Source organism: Poeciliopsis prolifica, unplaced genomic scaffold, assembly GCF_027474105.1.
Source record: "Poeciliopsis prolifica strain line A6 unplaced genomic scaffold, Auburn_PproV2 SCAFFOLD014, whole genome shotgun sequence".
NCBI lineage: Eukaryota > Metazoa > Chordata > Actinopteri > Cyprinodontiformes > Poeciliidae > Poeciliopsis > Poeciliopsis prolifica.
Window position 1 is genome coordinate 8895430 of NW_026562389.1, and position 18097 is coordinate 8913526.

An 18097-nucleotide genomic window follows, 5' to 3' on the forward strand; every position below is an offset into this window, starting at 1 on the left:
AAGAAGCAAACTCAGAATTCTGTTTTAAGTTTTCCCAAATTATTTTCTCTTTATTGTTAATTAAAATCTTATTTACATATCCCAGCATGCATTGGGCCAGCAAACACCCCCAAAATATACCAGATCCAACTCCTACGCAGACACACGAACACACCACGGGGATGGTTCTGTTCTCCAGCTCACATTACTTAGTCTTATTCGCACAGCGTTATCAACGTTCACAAACACCAGGACAAATGTTTCCCTGAAGATAAAACCGCCACAACAATCATCCTTTTGAAGACTTTCACAACATTTGTTTAATTTAAGAACAGCGGAGTAAAGATGTATCTGAAGGCTGACGCTGCTGCAGGGAAAACAGGAAGCAGTCGTCTCAAACAAAACAAATCTATAAAATGGTTATAAGCTGCACCGGCTGAAGGACATTTCCTTCTATAAACCACCAGTTATAATCAATTAAGCTTCTCTTAAAGTTTTGTTTGAGTGCCAACATCTGCAGATTATCAAGACAGAAGGATTCAACATAAGTCTAAAGATAAATTTTTTGCAACATTCAATCTCCTGACTGGCTATAAATTTCCCCCAACATATTGTAAACATCAAATTTTATCTGGAATTGCTTTTCAGGAATTCATTAAATTGATTTAGTTTGACTATCGGTGAAATTAAGGGTTTCCTGTTGAAACAGAACACAGAAAAAGTAATGCATGGTTTTATTTTCAGAAGATTAGAAACTCAGTGGGGGAACTAGTTTCTAATAGTCCAGCAGAACCAGCTAACATTTTAAATATAAACATAAGAAATACATGTTTTTAACAGTTTCTTTTCTGTTTCCTGCAATATTTACATAGAATTTTTTTTAGCAAAGAATAAGACTAAAAGTACCAGTGATAAGCTTTTAGATCTGTTTTTTTATAAGGTTGAATTTTCTATATATTTTTAAAATTATTTTAAAATTTCCTATCCCAAATAAAGAAACTATGCATTCTCTTTTAGCAAAATTTAGCATTTAACTTCATTAAAATATATATAAAGAGCTGCTCTTTTATCTCCAAATATACATTTATCCTCTTCATAAGACTCCTTATGTCTTCATTCAGAGACCTTTTCAGATTCGCTGCAATACAGACTGCTACAGGAGATCCTCCCTGCCAACAGCCATCAACATCTACAACTGTTCGTTTCATATTTTTAATGACTTGATAGTTATGTTTATGCACTGGTACAATTTCCTTGACCTCTTTTTCTTTATTTTTTTAATAAAGCAGAAATAAACTTGCTTTGCCTTATTATTCCAGAGATGTTATGAACACAAACATAAGAAGGGACACAAATCCTGCAGAGAAAATTCACCCGGAGTAACAAAAATCAGGCTTCTTTTCACTCTGATGGCTTTAATAGCGCATCTGTGGAAATATGCAAATGAGCCCAGGTGTATTTAAATATGAACCGCTGACTTGATGCTCTGCTGGTTTCTTACCTGTTTTTCCAGCATGATCATTCTCTCAGAATCATGACCTTCATGGAGCGGCTTCCCCGTCAGACACACTCCATCCCTGCCAGCATCTTCACGGATAAACCAGAGGAAAAATAAAAAAGGGTTTTAAAAAACGAGTGGGAGGGGGAAATGAAGGTTATTGATGCTCACGGCTAACTAGCGGCGCCGCTGGGCGGCTAGAAAACCGCTAGGATGGTTTCTCCTTGGCAGGAATGACTCCAACATGTCTTCACGTCAATAAAAAAGCATTAAGGAGTTTTTGTTTTGTTTTTTATTACGGAGGAAAACAGCGGTCAGAGGAGAAAGAGGAGATAACGGCCGCCCAGCTAACGGGGTGGCTAGCGGAGCTAGCGTTAGCCAGCTAATCCCGGAGAAAAATCAGAATTTGATTTGTCTCCTCAGAACCAGATTCATTGTCGCTCCGCCGCCTTCCAGTCACGCCAGAAAAAACACGCGGAGGCGGCGTCCTCTGGCCTCGGCTCTCCCAAACAAACCCCCACCGCGCACCGACATCCTTGTGAGCGAAGCGGTGTTGTCCAAGAAAAGGGAAAGGAGATGCGGGGATTCGAGCGGTGACACTTTAATGGAGGATGCTGCTGCTTCTGCCGCTGCTGCTGCTGCGGTCCGAGGAGTAGCTGCGGTTTTCCACTTTCATGAACGCATCACGACGTGAGCGTTCCGATGGAGAAACTTGGCGAACTTCACAGTCAGAGTTGGATAGTAACTAGTTACATTTACTCAGTTACTTGGGTAACTTAAAAAAAAAACTTACGTTTAGAAGTATTTTGCTGTATTTACTTTTTTACTTGTAATGAAGGAAAATGTCTGCTTTACTGAATGAAGAGAAAACGTGTTTTAAATTCACACAGACACACACCTGCAGTTTTTCTTAAAGTTTCTTTCATCTGTTTTTTTTGTTTAATTATTATTAAAAGAAACTGATCTGGAAAACATTTATTTTGCCTGATTTAGTTTCTTGTTACTTATATGACTTGCCATTTGGTAATTAAAATACCAAAATTTCCACTTAACTTGAAATTTTGGATTATATAATTTTTAAGTATTAAATAATTCATAATTTGATTAGTTACCCAGTCAACTTATTTACCGGGTACCTTTTTTCTTTAACTGTTTCTTGAGTTATTTCTTGGAAGGTTACTTTTTACTTTTACTTGAATAAAAATTTGTTGTAGTGCTTAAGTACAATTTTTCTCACAGAGTACAACGGCATTTGGTACAACAGCAAAACAAGGATACTCAAATACCCATCACAATGTCTTGTTTAATATTTTAAAATGAGATGAGACAAAAATGTAAGAATATATATAAATTATATTTTATATAATTATTGAAGATTACTTTAAATACATACAAATAATAAAGCCATAATATTTCAAGAATAAAGTCAAGAATACCTTTGTACTATTGTGAGACTAAAGTCATAATATTAATAATAAGAGTTCATCCTGACAGACAAAACCCAGGGCAGCACACCCCTTTGTCTCCTCCTTCCCGGTGCATTGTGGGGCCTTACGTAAAGTCAACATGGCAGCCGCCTGCTCCAGAACCCTCTGTAAGGTCGGACGGTCTTTTCTAGAAACTCCAGCCGCGGCTCGGACCGGTACCGTATCATTCTTGCTGGGGAATCCCGGCGCTCATGGCTTCAGAAGGGGGTTGAGCACCGGCGGGCCGGGGTTCCGGTCCAGACTGGTGTCCTCGGTTCGGGCAGGAGGAGGCAGGGCTCTGGGTTGCGCCTTTCTGCTCGGCGGAGGTCTGGGTCTGTACCAAACCCTGAAGCTGTCCGTGCAGCTGCACCTGGCTGAGGAGGACAAGAAGGTGAGACCGGACCCTGGTTCTGGGGTCAGTTCCGGACCACACGATGGGGTCGCAGAGGTCGAACTGAGTTGCAGCTCTCGGTGATAAACACTGTACAATAGAACTACAGCTGTCCTGGTCCAATCAGTGGTTCTGATGGATTTATTTCCAAGCAAAATTAAATTAAATTCAAAAATACTTTAATTATCCCAAAGGAAAATTAAATGTCATCACAATATCTATAAAGAATAATTGTGGATGGTGATTCTACGTTCAGGAAGGTTTTCCTGTAGCAGTCAGTCATGCAACGAATCTGAAGAGGCCTCTGACTGAAGAATGTAGTTGTATATGATCATTTATCAATAACTTCTGGGACAATTTATAGTCCAGGAAAATTATCGACCAGGCAAGGACATCTTGCCCTTGTAGGCAACATGTCCTACATTTCTCAGAATGTTGTGTGATTCTGGAATAGAGTTCAGTGAAATTATTGAATATTCTAGCCACCTTATTTTCTACTGATGTTGATCACATGTTTATTACAATATATTGTTATTGATTTATTGCCCAGCTCAATAGAACAACACATGAGGAGAACTGGAGGTGTTTTTCAGCGTTTTGTGAATGTTTTTGTGATGGGACCAGAATCCTTAGCTGCTTTGCCTCTCGTTGCTTCGCTGCAGGTCTCGGGAGACGGACTGAAGATGACTCTGTACCAGTACAAGACCTGCCCGTTCTGCAGCAAAGTGCGAGCCTTTCTGGACTTCTACGGGCTGCCGTACGACATCGTGGAGGTGAACCCGGTGATGAGGCAGGAGATCAAGTGGTCTGCGTACAGAAAGGTGCCCATCCTGATGGTGGACGGCGAGCTGGTGAGAGAAACGATGAATATTCCTTTTGTCTCGTATCAAAGCTCCACAACGTCATTAGAATATTAAGCTCTGATAATATTTTCATGCTGATCAATTAAAATTAAATATTATTTTCTGGCTCTTCCTTCATCTTTAGTTTCATCATGTCAGCTGCAAAAGCCTATGCATATGCTTTAAGGTCTTTGGTGTCCATCCATCTGCCTGAACAAAATATTGAAATATTCAGAAGATGAAGGCCTGATATACTAAATTAATCGTAAAAATGAATTAATTGATTCATCAAGTGGATGAATTAAAATGAGCTCTGATGGTTAACATTTATTTCTGGTTTCTGTGATATGTGTTTCTATTTCTGTTGTTTATGTGGTTTATTTTGGTTGTTCAATATATTTTCCTGTGAGTTTATTTATTTTCTTAATTGTGATATGAACAAATCAAACACCGATGTTGAGATTAAGCACATAAACACAAAAAAACAAGAGTTAGGTGTAGTGCAAAGTGTTTTTGTTTATGATAGAGAAAAAAAATGAAATAAAAATGTTTTGAAAGCACTCTTAAAACAACAATATCTTGTATTGCAAACATTTCTTTGTAAATTTATTATCCAGCAAAATGTGTTAATGTGTCAGGCCTGCAGCTGTTTTTCAATATTTCTTTGCATCCAATTATTTTCACACGATTGACTATTTTGTGCTGCTCTCCTAAAATTATTGAACGTTTCAACCATGTTGTCTTGTTTCTGCAGCAACTGAATGACTCGTCTGTCATCATCAGCTCCCTCAGGAGTCTAATGATCAACAAGTACGGTGAAATTAATTTATTTAAAAATACAGTTTAAATAATGAACATACATATATTGTATTGTAAACACGTTTAAAAAGTGCAGCAGGTTGCATTTCTTTATTATTTAATTGTATTTCTAAAACCTTTTTTTTATTAATCTAAGAGTTTTTCTTCTCCATTGGAGTCTGTGGCCGAATTCCTGACTGGAAAGTACAGCTATCACTTTTTTTGATCATTAAGGGATTAAATTGTTTTTTTTCATTGACTTAATCCAGAAATCAAATAGTATTATTTGTAATAACTTAACCATTGCTGCATCTATGTTAGGTTCTTCTGCAGTATGAAAATTATCATATTGAAGGGAAGTTTTTACCTTCTGGTATACACAGCTAAAAACAGTTCTAACTGTTTCTGTCAACTATAGGCAGATTATTGAATTTATTTAGTTGATGTAATGATTCTGGAGGAAACAGATTTTACTTCTTTTTTAAAGTTCACCAAAAAGTTTCTTTCAATATTAAGCTTTTACATTTGGAAATCATGAAAAATGCCCAATGAGATTAAAATGAATAAAACCAGGCCAGAAACCAAGACGTCTGACCTCGATCTGATCCAGGGAGAAGAGCTTGTCGGACGTCATTCGCTGCTATCCAGAGATGAAGTCTGTGAACGACCAGGGGAAGGAGGTGACGGAGTACAACAACAAGTACTGGCTGATGCTGAGCGAGGCCCAAACCGCTGCCATTTATCCTGCAAAGGGTTTGCAGAAGTGAGTCCAAACATGAAACCACAAGGAGCGCCGCTCTTCCTGACGGCTCTTTTTGATTAGCTGATGCTGCTGAGCCAGAAATGTGCCAGGGTGCATTAGTAAATATAATCCCTGAAATGTTTTAGAACAAAAAAGAAAATTTATGAGTTTGAAGTCAAAAATTAGCTAGGAAAAACTCGTTTCATGTTTCTAGAGATAGATTTTTCTTGAGATTAATCTCGATTTCAGAATTTTATTCCAGCAAATCTTCAACTGTTCAAACTCAGAAATGTCCTTGTTTTTTCCAGAATATTTCTTAGATTAATCTCCAAATTTGAGATTTTACTTGCAAACTTTTGACTTTTCAATCTCTGAAATTTCCTTGTTCTTTTCTTTAAAAGTTCTTGGATTAACCTAAAAATGTTTAACTTTTCAAACCCAGAAATTTTCTTGTTTTTTTCTAGAAAATGGCTGAAAATATACTTTACTTTCTGAGTTTTACTTGGTGAAAATGTACTCTTCTCTATTGAAAATGGCTCTATTGGGCACATGGGCTAGAAATTACAAAGCAACTTACTTTGTTGAACTGCACCATTGGATTCAACCAGCCAAGCCTGATAAAGGTCTTAAATTTCCCTAGCAAAAGGCCCCACATGAGTCTTTTCTCAATGTTTACATAGATTTTGACTCATAATTTTGGTTTATGGCGATGTGCTGAGAGATTTATTGTGTTTTTCAGAGAGGAGATGAAGTGGCGGCAGTGGGCCGATGATTGGCTTGTACATCTTATTTCACCAAACGTTTACCGAACCACCGGTGAAGCCTTGGCGTCTTTCGACTACATCGTTCGTGAGGGCAAGTTCGGTACCGTGGAAGGTTTCTTTGCCAAATACGTAGGTGCTGCTGCTATGTTCGTCATCTCAAAGAGACTAAAGAATCGGTACTTAACTACTAATTTTCTGGATTTCAATTATTCCTAATTTTTTATTTGATTATGATGATTACTTGCCTTCATTGATCCGAAAGACACAACCTGCAGAATGACGTCAGGCAGGATCTCTACAAGGCCGTTAATGACTGGGTGGCGGCCATCGGCAAGAACAGGAAGTTTATGGGTGGCGATCAACCCAACTTGGCGGACCTGGTGAGGAATCGCCGGTCTGTTTTTGCAGAACAGACCCGGGCTTGGAGGTGAAAATCCCTTCAAAATGCCGCTTCTTATGCAGTCGTAGACTGCCGTCTGAACGCTGAAAATTACAGCGTTTATCCCGGTCATTGAACGCTGTACGTAAGTCTATGACGTTCAGTAGCGTGACGACGTTCAAGGACCAGACAAAACTGTAAGTTTTGGTGTTCAGAAGGTTGTCTCAAAAACTTAAAAACCTGCATTATGAATGGATTTTCACCCAATCCTACAACGTTTTCTGCGTTACCCTTTAGCCAAACGCGCTGAAAAAAACGGCGATGTATGTCCTACGTGACTAATCTGCTAAAACCGCTGTGCCCCTACCTGTAGGCGGTGTTCGGAGTCCTCAGAGTGATGGAAGGACTTCAGGCGTTTGACGACATGATGGAGAACACCAGAGTCAAACCCTGGTACAGACGCATGGAGAGAGCCACGCTCAACCATGAGGGTCGATCTTAAACTCCAAACATCCAAATGGACAACAACCCGCACCAGGAGCAAAATGGCCTTCTTTGTGTAGGAATCTCAAACGCCTCGGGATGAGTCTGCCTCGCTGTCATCGATGGTGAAACGGACCAGTATTGAGATTTAGATTTCAGCAATTGGTGACAAAAGATCCTCAAGACTGCTCCATTTGCGTCAGGTTTTTACGGTTACTAGCGACATCTACTGGTGGAAAGGGAGTACTCCATCTGCCCTCACCTGGAGATTTAAGACTCGCATAATGTTGATTCAAAGATCTTCTGTCCAGCTGACGGACAAAAGATTAATATTTATTACTTTGATTTACTTTCACAGAAATTGAACAAATTAGATGTTTTTGTTCAAAATAAAGTAACTAACCCTTCTAAACAATGATGAGAGCCTAAAATAATGGAAATCGTCAGTTTTTGGTGTAATCGCTAAAATAGACTGGTCGTTCTTTTTCTCAAGTTTGCACACGCTTTCAATTTAATTGAGACTTTAATTGAGAATTTAATTGAGACTTTACAGCTTTTTGTTTCTCTGCTGCTTTTTCAGGACGGACAAAAAAAAAAAAAAAAAAAATACAAAAATAAAAAAAAAAATAAGGTTCTCTGTATTCATTATAAAACACCCATCAGACTGGAATGTATCAAACTGTTGGCTGCTGATTATAACATGACAACTCTGTGGGGAAGGAACTGTAAAATAAAAGAAAACTTGAGCATTGAGATTTTATTTCACCTTTTATCTTGATGTTTCCACCAAAGTTTACAGATGTTTCATTTTAAGATGTGCAGAAAGGGGAATCTTTCAAGACCAAGGATGTCTAAAGTGTTACCCTCTCATACATTTCAACTCCCAATGGAAAAAAAATGACATTTACAGCTGAAAAAAAAAAAACGTATTTCAACAGAAAAACTGCGGCTCAGGTTCTGATTCCTGTAGATTACATTCGTTCAGGCGCTGATTTATAATCAGACATCCAGGACTAATTATACATAAACACAATTGGCTTCAGTTGTTTCACTTACAGAAAAACAAAACGCCAGATTTCTGTTTCATTTTCCAGGATAAAAGTATTTCTGTGATAACACAGCATCTTTCAGTTCCACACAGTGGATTCATAATAAATAATTATATTTGATTTGAACAGTGATTAATGAGGCTGAAATGATGGAAAGAGCTAACATCAGGTTAACAATGAAAATACTAATTAGAGATTTAAATCTTGATGTGATGCTGCACATAAATAAAAAAAATTATAAAATAAATCAGTGCACTTAAGACTGGATCAGAGCTGTTTGCGGGACGGCTGTGTTAGTGTTTAAATGTCCAAATTCATCGTATTCTGGAAGAGCGTTTGTTTGGAGAAAACAAAAATAAACGATGAAAAAGACGTTTTCCGGTCTCCAGGGACACGATTCAACAGCAGGGTGGCGCAAACAACATGGAGAAATCCTCGTTTTTTAGGTTCATCTACGAGGAAAAGCCAGGATTCTCAAATCTAAAACTCAAAAACTAAAAGTCCATCAGAGCGTCGTTCATCAGGACCGCCAGAAGGTGGCGCTCAGCTGGCCTTTGGGTGGGCTGATCTGTCGGCTCTGCAGTGACGTCTGAGGGAGAGAAAATTGCCCCATAAAATTCCCTACTGGAGACATTTTCTTTAAGCTCATTGATCTATTTTCTGTGCTCGAGCATTCATTGCTTAAAATATCTAATTTTAGTATTTAAAAAGAAAATGCTAAGAAGAAAAATTATTTGCACTTCCAAAGGACTGTCACAATAAATTTAGCTGGATAATAAATTACTCCAGAGGTTATTATAATAAATATCATTCTGAACTATTTTCAAGTTATATGAGACATGAGAAAAACAATAAATGAAGCAAATGGAAAGTATTGAGCTTTTTTAATTTATCCTCCAATTAACTATTTTCAAATTTTATTCAGAATCAAAATGGTTGAATTTTCTGTTCGCCCTCTTGTACTTCCTTCATTTCTTCTTCTGCTGTCACTCCGGCCTTAAACATCTCCTTCCTCACACTCACCCCTCCTCATCTCCCCTTGCTTCTCTAATTGAGTCCAGCTAATATTATGCAAGAAAAGTTTATTTTCTTATTTAAGTAATTGAAAAATTTGCATCTTCAATGCATTTTTATATTGCACAAAAAAAAAAAAAAAAAAAAAACAGCAGAATTTTAGTGAATTCTTCTAATCTAATTAATCAATCAGTTGTAAAACTAATCGTTGAGATCAATCTACAAGTAAAATAATTATTGTTGCAGCTTTAATCTGGATATTTGGATGGATGACTTTCCATATATCAAACAAACCTTCCTGGGTTTTTAGTTTTGAACAATGTTCCTCAAACCTGTGACTAATTATCACAATATTCGTTAAAGGCACAAAGTTGAGAGGGAGACAAACCTCGAGGAACTGCTTCAGCCTGATGACGGAGCCCATTTCTCCACTGCTGGTCACCGCTTCGATCCTGCAGACGCAGCAGAGATTTACACACATTTGGATGGATGGATGTTTGACAAACAGATGGTTGGATGGGATCGGATCTGAAGTGCAGCCTCGGTTTGTACCTGGGGAAATATTCGTCTTTCAGCAGCAGGATGAGCTTCCAGAACTGACCCTGGTACTGCTTCATCAAGGCGTTGCCACAAACCTGGAAGAAGAATCAAAACAGAAGAGGCTTTTAACAGTTAGTTAAAATTCAGATCACAAATATTTAGCAACGGAAGTGATCCGAATATTTTACTATGAAAGTTTATGAAAAACTTATAGCAGATATTTGAACAGGAGTCCAAAAGAAACGGACAGATAGATGAACTGATTTTCTTTACGGCTTTTCTAAAAGTTAGAACATAAATAAAAACGGTTTGGGTGACCAGATGACATCCAGAACATCACAAACCAGACCCAGAGACCAGTTCAGAACCCCAGGAACCAGATCCAGAACCTCAGTTCCCATCTGGACTCACCTCCAGGAAGTCAAAGAGCAGCGTCGCTGTGATGTCAGCCAGAGGCTCCATGTTGAGCATCTGGGCCAGCCAGCGCCAGCCGTGGTTCAGCCCGTGAGGAACAGACTGAGGGACGACAGATAAACGATCAGAACCGGCCAGCATGAGCCCAGACGGGACGCAGACAGGAAGCGGCAGCATGTTTACCCCCTGCTTGGAGCCGTAGGGCCACCTCAGCTGGATCACTGCGGCGTAGAGACGGATCATCCCAGACATCCGCTTCAGAAAACTGTCCTGACCTTCGACCCCACAGTCATCCACACGGTAACCCAGAATCCTGTCAGTGTAAAAAAAAAATTTTTTTTTTAAATCACCATTTTTTTTTTAGATCTGATCCAAAATTTACCTGAGTAAAAAAGTCTGAGCAGGAGCTGAAATGATTAATCGAATTAATTGATTATTCTTGTGAGTTTGAAATTATAATATTGTTTCTTCTTGACCAAAAAGTGGCTCGTAACTTAAATCACAAAGTGAAGGAAAATATGCTGCATTAAAACTAGGGCTGAAACAATTAATCAAATTAAACGTGATTAATCAGTTATTCACAAAATTGGTCATAAATTATATTTGCAGTATTAGTTCTTTAGCAAAAACCAGCACTGTTTATATCCATGTCACAAATATAATTGAAAAATTGGAGCTGAAACAATGGAATTAATTTTGATTAATCGATTGTTGAAATGATCGTCAACTAACTTGGTAATCGACTGTCAACCAGGCCTTTTGCTGGCAGAACAAAAGAATCAGAGCAGTAATGATTAACCTGAAACTGCATGAAAAATGTTAACATTTTCATTTAAGATAAAGAAAAATGCTAAAGTGGTTAAATAAAACCGTCTAGAAAACATTGTTGTTTCGTCTTTTCTGACGAAACAACTCACTTCTGGTATTCGTCCACAGGCGTGCCGTCCTTCATCGGGGGGTAGTGTGGGACCGAATATGGGCACTTCTTATGCAGGTGAGCCAGGATGAGGTCGCCCACCTGCGGGTGCAGCTCCCAGATGCCAGAGGCCACCACGCCGATGGGGAAGGCGGCTTCATGGTGGGACGCCACCTCTTCCTCACCTTGTTTCTGCGCAGGAAAAAAAATCAGGAGTGAGAGGAAGAGTTGGGACTGTTTGTTCATTTGAAATTAAATATCCATTAACTTTAGGGATTGACTATTAATTGGTGTAATAGACCAAAATTAGTTCCAATGGATTAATAAAGTTCGCTTAGACCTTTTTTAAGTGTAGTGTAACCGCCGTCCAGCAGAGGGCACCGCCGGTCATACTGAAGCGACACGGCCTAAGATGGCGGCGGCCGTTACAGAACGGGAAGGAGGAGATACGTTCTTTAAGTCTCACCTTAAAGGTGAAACGATGAGCTGAGCTGCATGACGAAGCAGCTTCAACTCCTCATTTAAAGAAATGTCCGATTCGCCACGAAGGCAACGAAAAAAGTAATGAGAGAAAAGCGGAGAACATAACGGAGAAAAACTGCGACATGCTGGGTGAAAAAAAAAACATAATGCCAATAAGCAGTTGATTATGAAGGCTGTTGTGAGTTAACACACTTAATAAAATGTATTCATTTATTCTAGACGGTCCTGCATGAACGTCTCTGTGTGCACGAGAAATGAGGCTTTTCACATTTTTATTATTTTCACCTTTTATTTTTCTATTCAGCAACAAAATCGGTTCCCGTTTTGTTGTATTTCTGTTGTGTTACCTAAATCTAATGTGAGAAAACCACAATTTGCAGTTTATTCAGTCAGATTTTACTCGGGAGACACAAAATAGTGTTAAAATGTAATGATTTGTTAAAGAAAATAGCCGCTTATCAGTGAGTAGTTGGTACTTTAATTTTGTCCATTTTCAACCATTTCAAAAACAATTCTGGTTGCTGTTTTGAGTTTCTTTTCATGAAATGTCAAAATCTTTGAATCTCTAATTCCTCAAAAGACAGATTTGAAGATCTGGATGATTAAAACTGACACCAGAATGTTTTAATTGTTGAAACAGTAACTCTTCAGGCTGTGATGCCTCCTGCTACCTGCAGATAGACTCACCACAAACTTCTCCGCCAGCTTGTAGCCGACAAACTCCAGGCCCTGAGGATGCTGGGAGGCGGAGACGGACTTCCCGCCGGACACCACGGCCCGTCCCGACAGCAGCTTGTCGATCCTGTCGAAGATCTCCCGGAGCTGCGACCCGGAGTTGGTGGAGATCTGGCTGACGGGGATGGTGGCGGCTTTCTGCAGCTCCAGCTTCAGCTTCTTCGTCTGAGCCAGGAGGAAGGAAATCGCATGCAGACGTTTAGAAATAATTTAGTAATAAAATAATTCTGGAGTTGGCGGCGTGGGGCCACCTGGGCGTCTTTGGGAGAGTTGAGTTGTTCGAAGGACTGAGCGCACTGAGCGGCCGAGTTCTGCAGCTCCTTGTACCACTTCACGGTGCTCTCTTCTGCGTTGTTCTGCAGCCCTGTTGGATCAGACGTGATTAATCAACAGATCTGACGATTACTTCAGTAAACAATTACTGACCATTCATTGTAAAAACTGCCACCTTTTTCCAAATTGGTCATTTAACCACTTAAGTCTTTCCTTACAGAATATTTGAAATGCATTAAAAGATACAAATAAGTAAAAAATGAAATTACTTTTTGAATAACTAAAATGTATTTTTTCAAAATTCTGTAATGTTTTGTCTCCATTACTGCTCAAGTGAGTTGTTTTTTCTGTAAATGGCCATTTTGTTAGAGCCTGTTTACACCATTTAACAATTAATCATTTGCTAAATTAGTTGATTGTATCAATAATCGATTAATCATGACTAATCATTTCAACCCTGGTTTTAATTTTGAACATTTTTGCCACTTTTTGGCAAAAAAAAAAACAAAAACAGAAATATAATATCAATAATTGATTCAGTCGATTAATCATTTCAGTTGCAGTTTCAATTACATTTTCTTACTTTTTTTTTCAATTATATTTGTGTCTTGGGTTATAAACAGTACTAATTTTTAGTAGAGAAGAAATAATATAAGAAATAGAATTTTTAAATGCTGATATAAGCAATTGATTAATTGTGATTGTTATTAATCGTTTCAGCCCTAGTTTTAACGACACATTTTCTCTCTTCTCTTTTGTTCTTCAGTCAGATTTGTGATTTGGATTATAAACAGTGTTCCTTTTGGTAGAGAAGAAATAATATTAGAAATGTATTTTCTAAGCAATTATATAAGTAATCGATTAATCGTGGTTAATTCGAGCTATCATTTCAGCTCTATTAATAAGATTACAGGTTCTGCTCCTGTCCATATTTTGCCTGCAGATTTAAATGCATCATTTTACTTATGATTTACTGTTTTGAAGCTAATAATTGAGTTTCTGAGTCACCTTTTTTCTGCGCCTTCTCTTTGGCTGCCTGCTCCGCCTTCTTCTGCGCCTCCTGCTGCGCCTGCAGAGCCTCCTGCTTCCTGCGCTCTTCTTCCTGCTCCTGATCCTTCTTCTTCTTCTCCTGAACTCTGGCCGCCTCCTCCTCCATCTGCCGGATCACCGACCTCATCTCGCAGAGCGCTCGCTCCGCCACAGCCATGTCCTCCACGCTGGGAAACTCACCCTGGACAGAAACAGAAAGTTACCGAACAGAACGGCAGGAAACAGAAACCCACATCCGAGGTTGGACCGACCTCCGCAGTCTTTCTCACGACCTCCGACACCTGGGAGCACAGCTGGTTGCCGCGGAGGCTGTGTGAGGCGAGGCTGGCCGCCGGGAGGTGGGCGTTGGTCCGAGCGGACGGCTCCAGCAGCTGGTTGAGCTGCAGGATCTCCTCCTGGATGCTGTTGAGGCTCCGCAGCCTGTCCCGACCCTCTGCCTGCCTCTGCTTCTCCAGCTCCGCCTCACGGTGGCGCTGCTGCTCCAGCTCCCTCACGCGAAGGTTCAGGATCTACAGGAGCAAAACCAATCCAGACTGAAGAACGCATAACTAAAGTTTGGGGAAGACCTAGCGCTGTACATCGTTAAAAATGGCTGAAGAGAAGAAAATCATCAAGTTTTAAATATGTTAGGATCCTGCAGAAAATGTTAAACTGCACCTTCTAAATATTGATCCTGTTGATATACAAGTCAATCATCAATTTCAAACAGTACTGACATCAAATACAGAAAAAAATCTGTTTTATTTTTCCTGTTCATTAAATTAATCAAAACCGAAAACATTTTATTGTTGACAAATATTTTGGCCAACAGAGCTTTTCATTGCGGCATTTTGATTCGATTTAATAAAAAAAAGTTTCAAGCGGTAATGGGAATAATCTTGCTTTTTCTTCATGACTGTATTCACCAAGAAAATGTAGTTTGTGTTTCAGGCCTGTGGAAGAAAAACGCGAGGAAAAAAAAAACCTGAACCAAAACAAGTCAAGAACATTATATATCATATCTGAAATATAATAATAAAGACCATTTAAGGACAGATGAAACGCAGATAACTTTACCTCCTAATTTATAGATCAGTATATATTGATAGGTCTGTCACAATGACAAATATTGCAAGATGATAAATTGTCTCAGAAGTCATTGTAATAAATGACAATTGTTGCTTTGAGACCATTTTCAAGTAATATAACGCATAAAAATGCAAAAACATATTCTCAAAAATCAATAGACTTTAAAATCTAATGAGCATTTAACACTGGAAATGCAGAACATTTTAAATATTCAAAATAAATAAACAAAAAACAACAGAAACAACAAATAAAATGAATTATGAAGTCCCTGTAAACAAAACTGGTCTTCAAAAAAAGATTGAAGAGTTCTGTCCGGGCGGAAGAAAAATCCAAAAACAAAAATATAAATCATCCAAATGAAAAATGTTGAGTTTGTTTTAATTTATCCAATTAATTGAGTTATTGCTTCTTGCAACAGGCTTATATATAGATGCTACTTATGTAAGTGTACCACAAAAACAAACGGAGGATACTATAAAAGTGAACAGGGAGAAGTTTGTTTTTTTCCCCGTAATTACCGACATATTGTTGTACCTTTATTCGGTGCCGCTGCTCTTCCTTCAGCTTCTCCTGGCGCCCCATGCTCTCTTTGGTCCTGCAGCGGAGAGACGAAGCAGTTTGGACTCAAACGCACAGAAACATCTGTTATCACTCGGTATCATCCTGCCTGTAGTTCGATTCTCACTCTCTGTCAATCATGTCCCGGATACTCTGGTACTCCTGCCTCTGCTTCAGCTCCCTCAGCTCTTCGAAGCGCTTCAGGTGCTCCAACTCGGCGCTCGCCACCGAGTCCACCAGCTTCTCCTGCAGCGCCTGCCGCTCTTGTAGCGCCACCTGGTGTTTGAAACATTGATAAAACAGATCCAGACTCACTTCCAGGAGTAACATCACATAAACTGTCAGATTGATATGGTTAACCTGCAGTACGTTTTATATGTTCATTCAAAACAACCAAGATTTTTGATAACTTGAGTCTTGATAGAAAGTTCTCCAGGCTTTCCAACTTTTTTTTAAGTGTTCTGATGAGGAAAATTTTCAAATGTTAAAAAATTGACCTTCAGAAAACATTGAGATGATAATAAAAGTGTTAAAGATTAAAAGAAGGCGTGGCTGCCCAGAAGGAGAAAAGAAATAAAAGATGGCAGCTTTACAAACAAATAATAGCTAATTATTCCTCTAAAAAATGAAAAATATTATTGTTTTTTATTCATAATTGGATTTTTTCTGAGAGTGAATTTTAATGTCATGAAACAAGTTCTGAATGATCAGCCACATATTACAACTAGAGCTTCTCAAACAAGATGGCGGCCATGGACTTGTTGATGTCACTCTGAACTAAGGAATACATTTTTGAAGAAAGAAAAAAAACCTTGCAAATCTTCAAAACCAAGTCCTATCAAATAGTGGACAAAAAAAACATGAGTTTGATCTGAAAAAAGGTTCTGTGAGTCGGACCTTGGCCTTCTCTTGCTGCTTCTTCTGGAAGCGGATGATGTGGCCGGCCGTCTCCATGGCTCTGGGTGACAGCAGGGAAATGGCGGGTGGGGATGGGGGAGTGGGAACTTCACTGACGTCCACCTCTGCACTTTCACCTCTCGTTTCATCTCTAAGCGCCGGGAGCACGCTAAGCTTCGGTAGTGACCCGGAAACCTGTAACAATAGCAAAAAACTCCCAGAAAAGTTCTCCAGCAACAATAACAGCATCCCAACAATTATCGTGTACAACTTACATCTTTTGTTTGATTTTTCAGAGACGAAGCTGAAGAAAGAGTGCTGATCTTGCTGTTGAGCTCCGCTGTGGCAGGTTTCTCCTCAAAGTCAATGGAGCTAGAGTCCAAGAAGGACGACTTGTTCAGCGACTCAGAGTCCAGCCGCTCCAATATGACCGCAGAGTGGGAGGACAAGCTGGGGTCTCTGTACACCCAGCTAAAATATGCTGCAAGAAAACAGAGAGATGCTCAGAAAGAAGTTCAAAGGTCATTAATTATTAATCTGTACCTGGCACCAAAGAACTGTACTGTACATTTGAATCACATTTTCTTTTATCACTTTAAAAATTGCAAATTCTCTACATGGAAGAGGATTAGGACCACCAAAAAACTAATTACAACAGTGGATTGTATTAGATGAAAGAGCCTAAAAATGTTATGTTACTTCAGATTTTTTAAACTTCTTTTTAACTGAGGGGTTGCTTGTTTGTACCATTATCCGATCTAATTTTTGGATGCTATGCAAATTTTGCTCTTACATTTATACTTTTGGATCTTTGTTATAATGCTTAACCATGGTAAATAGAAAATGGATGGAACAGCAGAAACTATCTAAACAAGAGGCGAGGAGATTGGACAAAAACATGGAGACCAAAATCTAGAAATATTTTAATTTCACTTCCGCATTCTACATAGGAATCCAGGTAAATTACTGGGAAACTAAGACAAAGTATTTGTTTTTCACGTTTCCATGTTTTTCATGTACATTTAGAAATGCAAATACACAAAATAAAGTATTTACCATATAATAACACAATTTAGGTTTAGGTTTTAAAGGTAATTTCTGAGCGCCGTCCCTTAAAATTAAAAACAATTGAATTTGCTTTCTGAAATAAAGATATAAGGGAACGATGATGTAGCAAACTGAAGAAAAGTTAAATAAAGTCCACAAAACCAACTGATTTCATCGATTTCACACTTGAATCTGAAGAAGAGCTTTTGGTGAAACAGTCTTGGTCAAACTGACTCAATAAATGAGCATTTGATAATTAAGGAATACCCTGTTTTTAAACGTAAACAAGCAGAATGGCTGACTTTAGCTTCCACCTAGTCGAGCTAGCAGATGCTAACCGGATGCTAACCGGAGATAGCTTACCTCTCCTCTCTCTGACCAGTAGGGGTCGAAGGTCACCTGTCCTTTTGGTGAATTTTTTAAGGCCTCTAAAGTTTCCCATCGTAGATTTTCTGAAGGCATCGTGAAACAAACAAAAATGAAACCGACGGTCTGTGGCTAACAGCAGCAGGCGCCAAACACTCACACAAAAACTAAGTCCGACCAGAAACACGAACCCTATCGCTGCTTGGTTCCGATCGTGTATTTATCATAACCGTCTCCTTCAGATTGTTAGTTTGCGTTTCTTCTAACATTTTTGGTTAAATATTATGTTTGACATAGTGAACTATTTAATCTTAAGTTCTCAACAGTTCAGTTGCAACAGACATC

General features: G+C 38.9%; 3 protein-coding genes across 3 annotated transcripts in view; 1 reads left to right on the plus strand and 2 right to left on the minus strand.

Annotated features, from left to right (window-relative positions):
• Nucleotides 1–2091, minus strand: part of LOC129365796 (ral guanine nucleotide dissociation stimulator-like) — a 54330-nt gene extending 52239 nt beyond the window's left edge. Inside the window, exon 1 of the mRNA XM_055039280.1 lies at nt 1481–2091. Coding sequence (XP_054895255.1) covers nt 1481–1501 — 21 coding nt within the window. The 5' untranslated portion in view covers nt 1502–2091. The remainder of the gene's footprint in view (nt 1–1480) is intronic.
• Nucleotides 1514–7943, plus strand: ptgesl (prostaglandin E synthase 2-like). Its single transcript, XM_055039627.1, has 10 exons — nt 1514–1538; nt 1781–1850; nt 1901–2167; nt 2983–3334; nt 3997–4185; nt 4931–4986; nt 5585–5737; nt 6456–6656; nt 6743–6860; nt 7233–7943. Exons 1-10 carry the CDS (start codon nt 1514–1516, stop codon nt 7359–7361), a joined length of 1560 nt encoding a protein of 519 aa, XP_054895602.1. The 3' UTR covers nt 7362–7943.
• Nucleotides 7944–8084: 141 nt separating this feature from the next.
• gle1 (GLE1 RNA export mediator) lies at nt 8085–17918 on the minus strand. Its single transcript, XM_055039700.1, is given in 16 exon segments — nt 8085–8980; nt 9794–9857; nt 9958–10040; nt 10357–10461; nt 10543–10672; nt 11277–11467; nt 12446–12658; nt 12745–12857; nt 13775–13997; nt 14068–14325; nt 15419–15479; nt 15570–15718; nt 16340–16534; nt 16615–16796; nt 16799–16820; nt 17750–17918. Coding segments are annotated over 16 exon segments (2157 nt in total). The 5' UTR covers nt 17849–17918; the 3' UTR covers nt 8085–8911.
• Nucleotides 17919–18097: the final 179 nt, after the last annotated feature.

Excerpts from the sequence above, each read along its gene's own strand:
- ptgesl (XM_055039627.1), top strand. The coding sequence starts at position 1,514 with ATGACCTTCATGGAGCGGCTTCCCC. Across the intron at positions 2,168-2,982 it reads TTTCATGAACGCATCACGAC|GGCAGCACACCCCTTTGTCT; the intron begins GTGAGCGTTCCG and ends GACAAAACCCAG. Across the intron at positions 6,657-6,742 it reads TCAAAGAGACTAAAGAATCG|ACACAACCTGCAGAATGACG; the intron begins GTACTTAACTAC and ends TTGATCCGAAAG.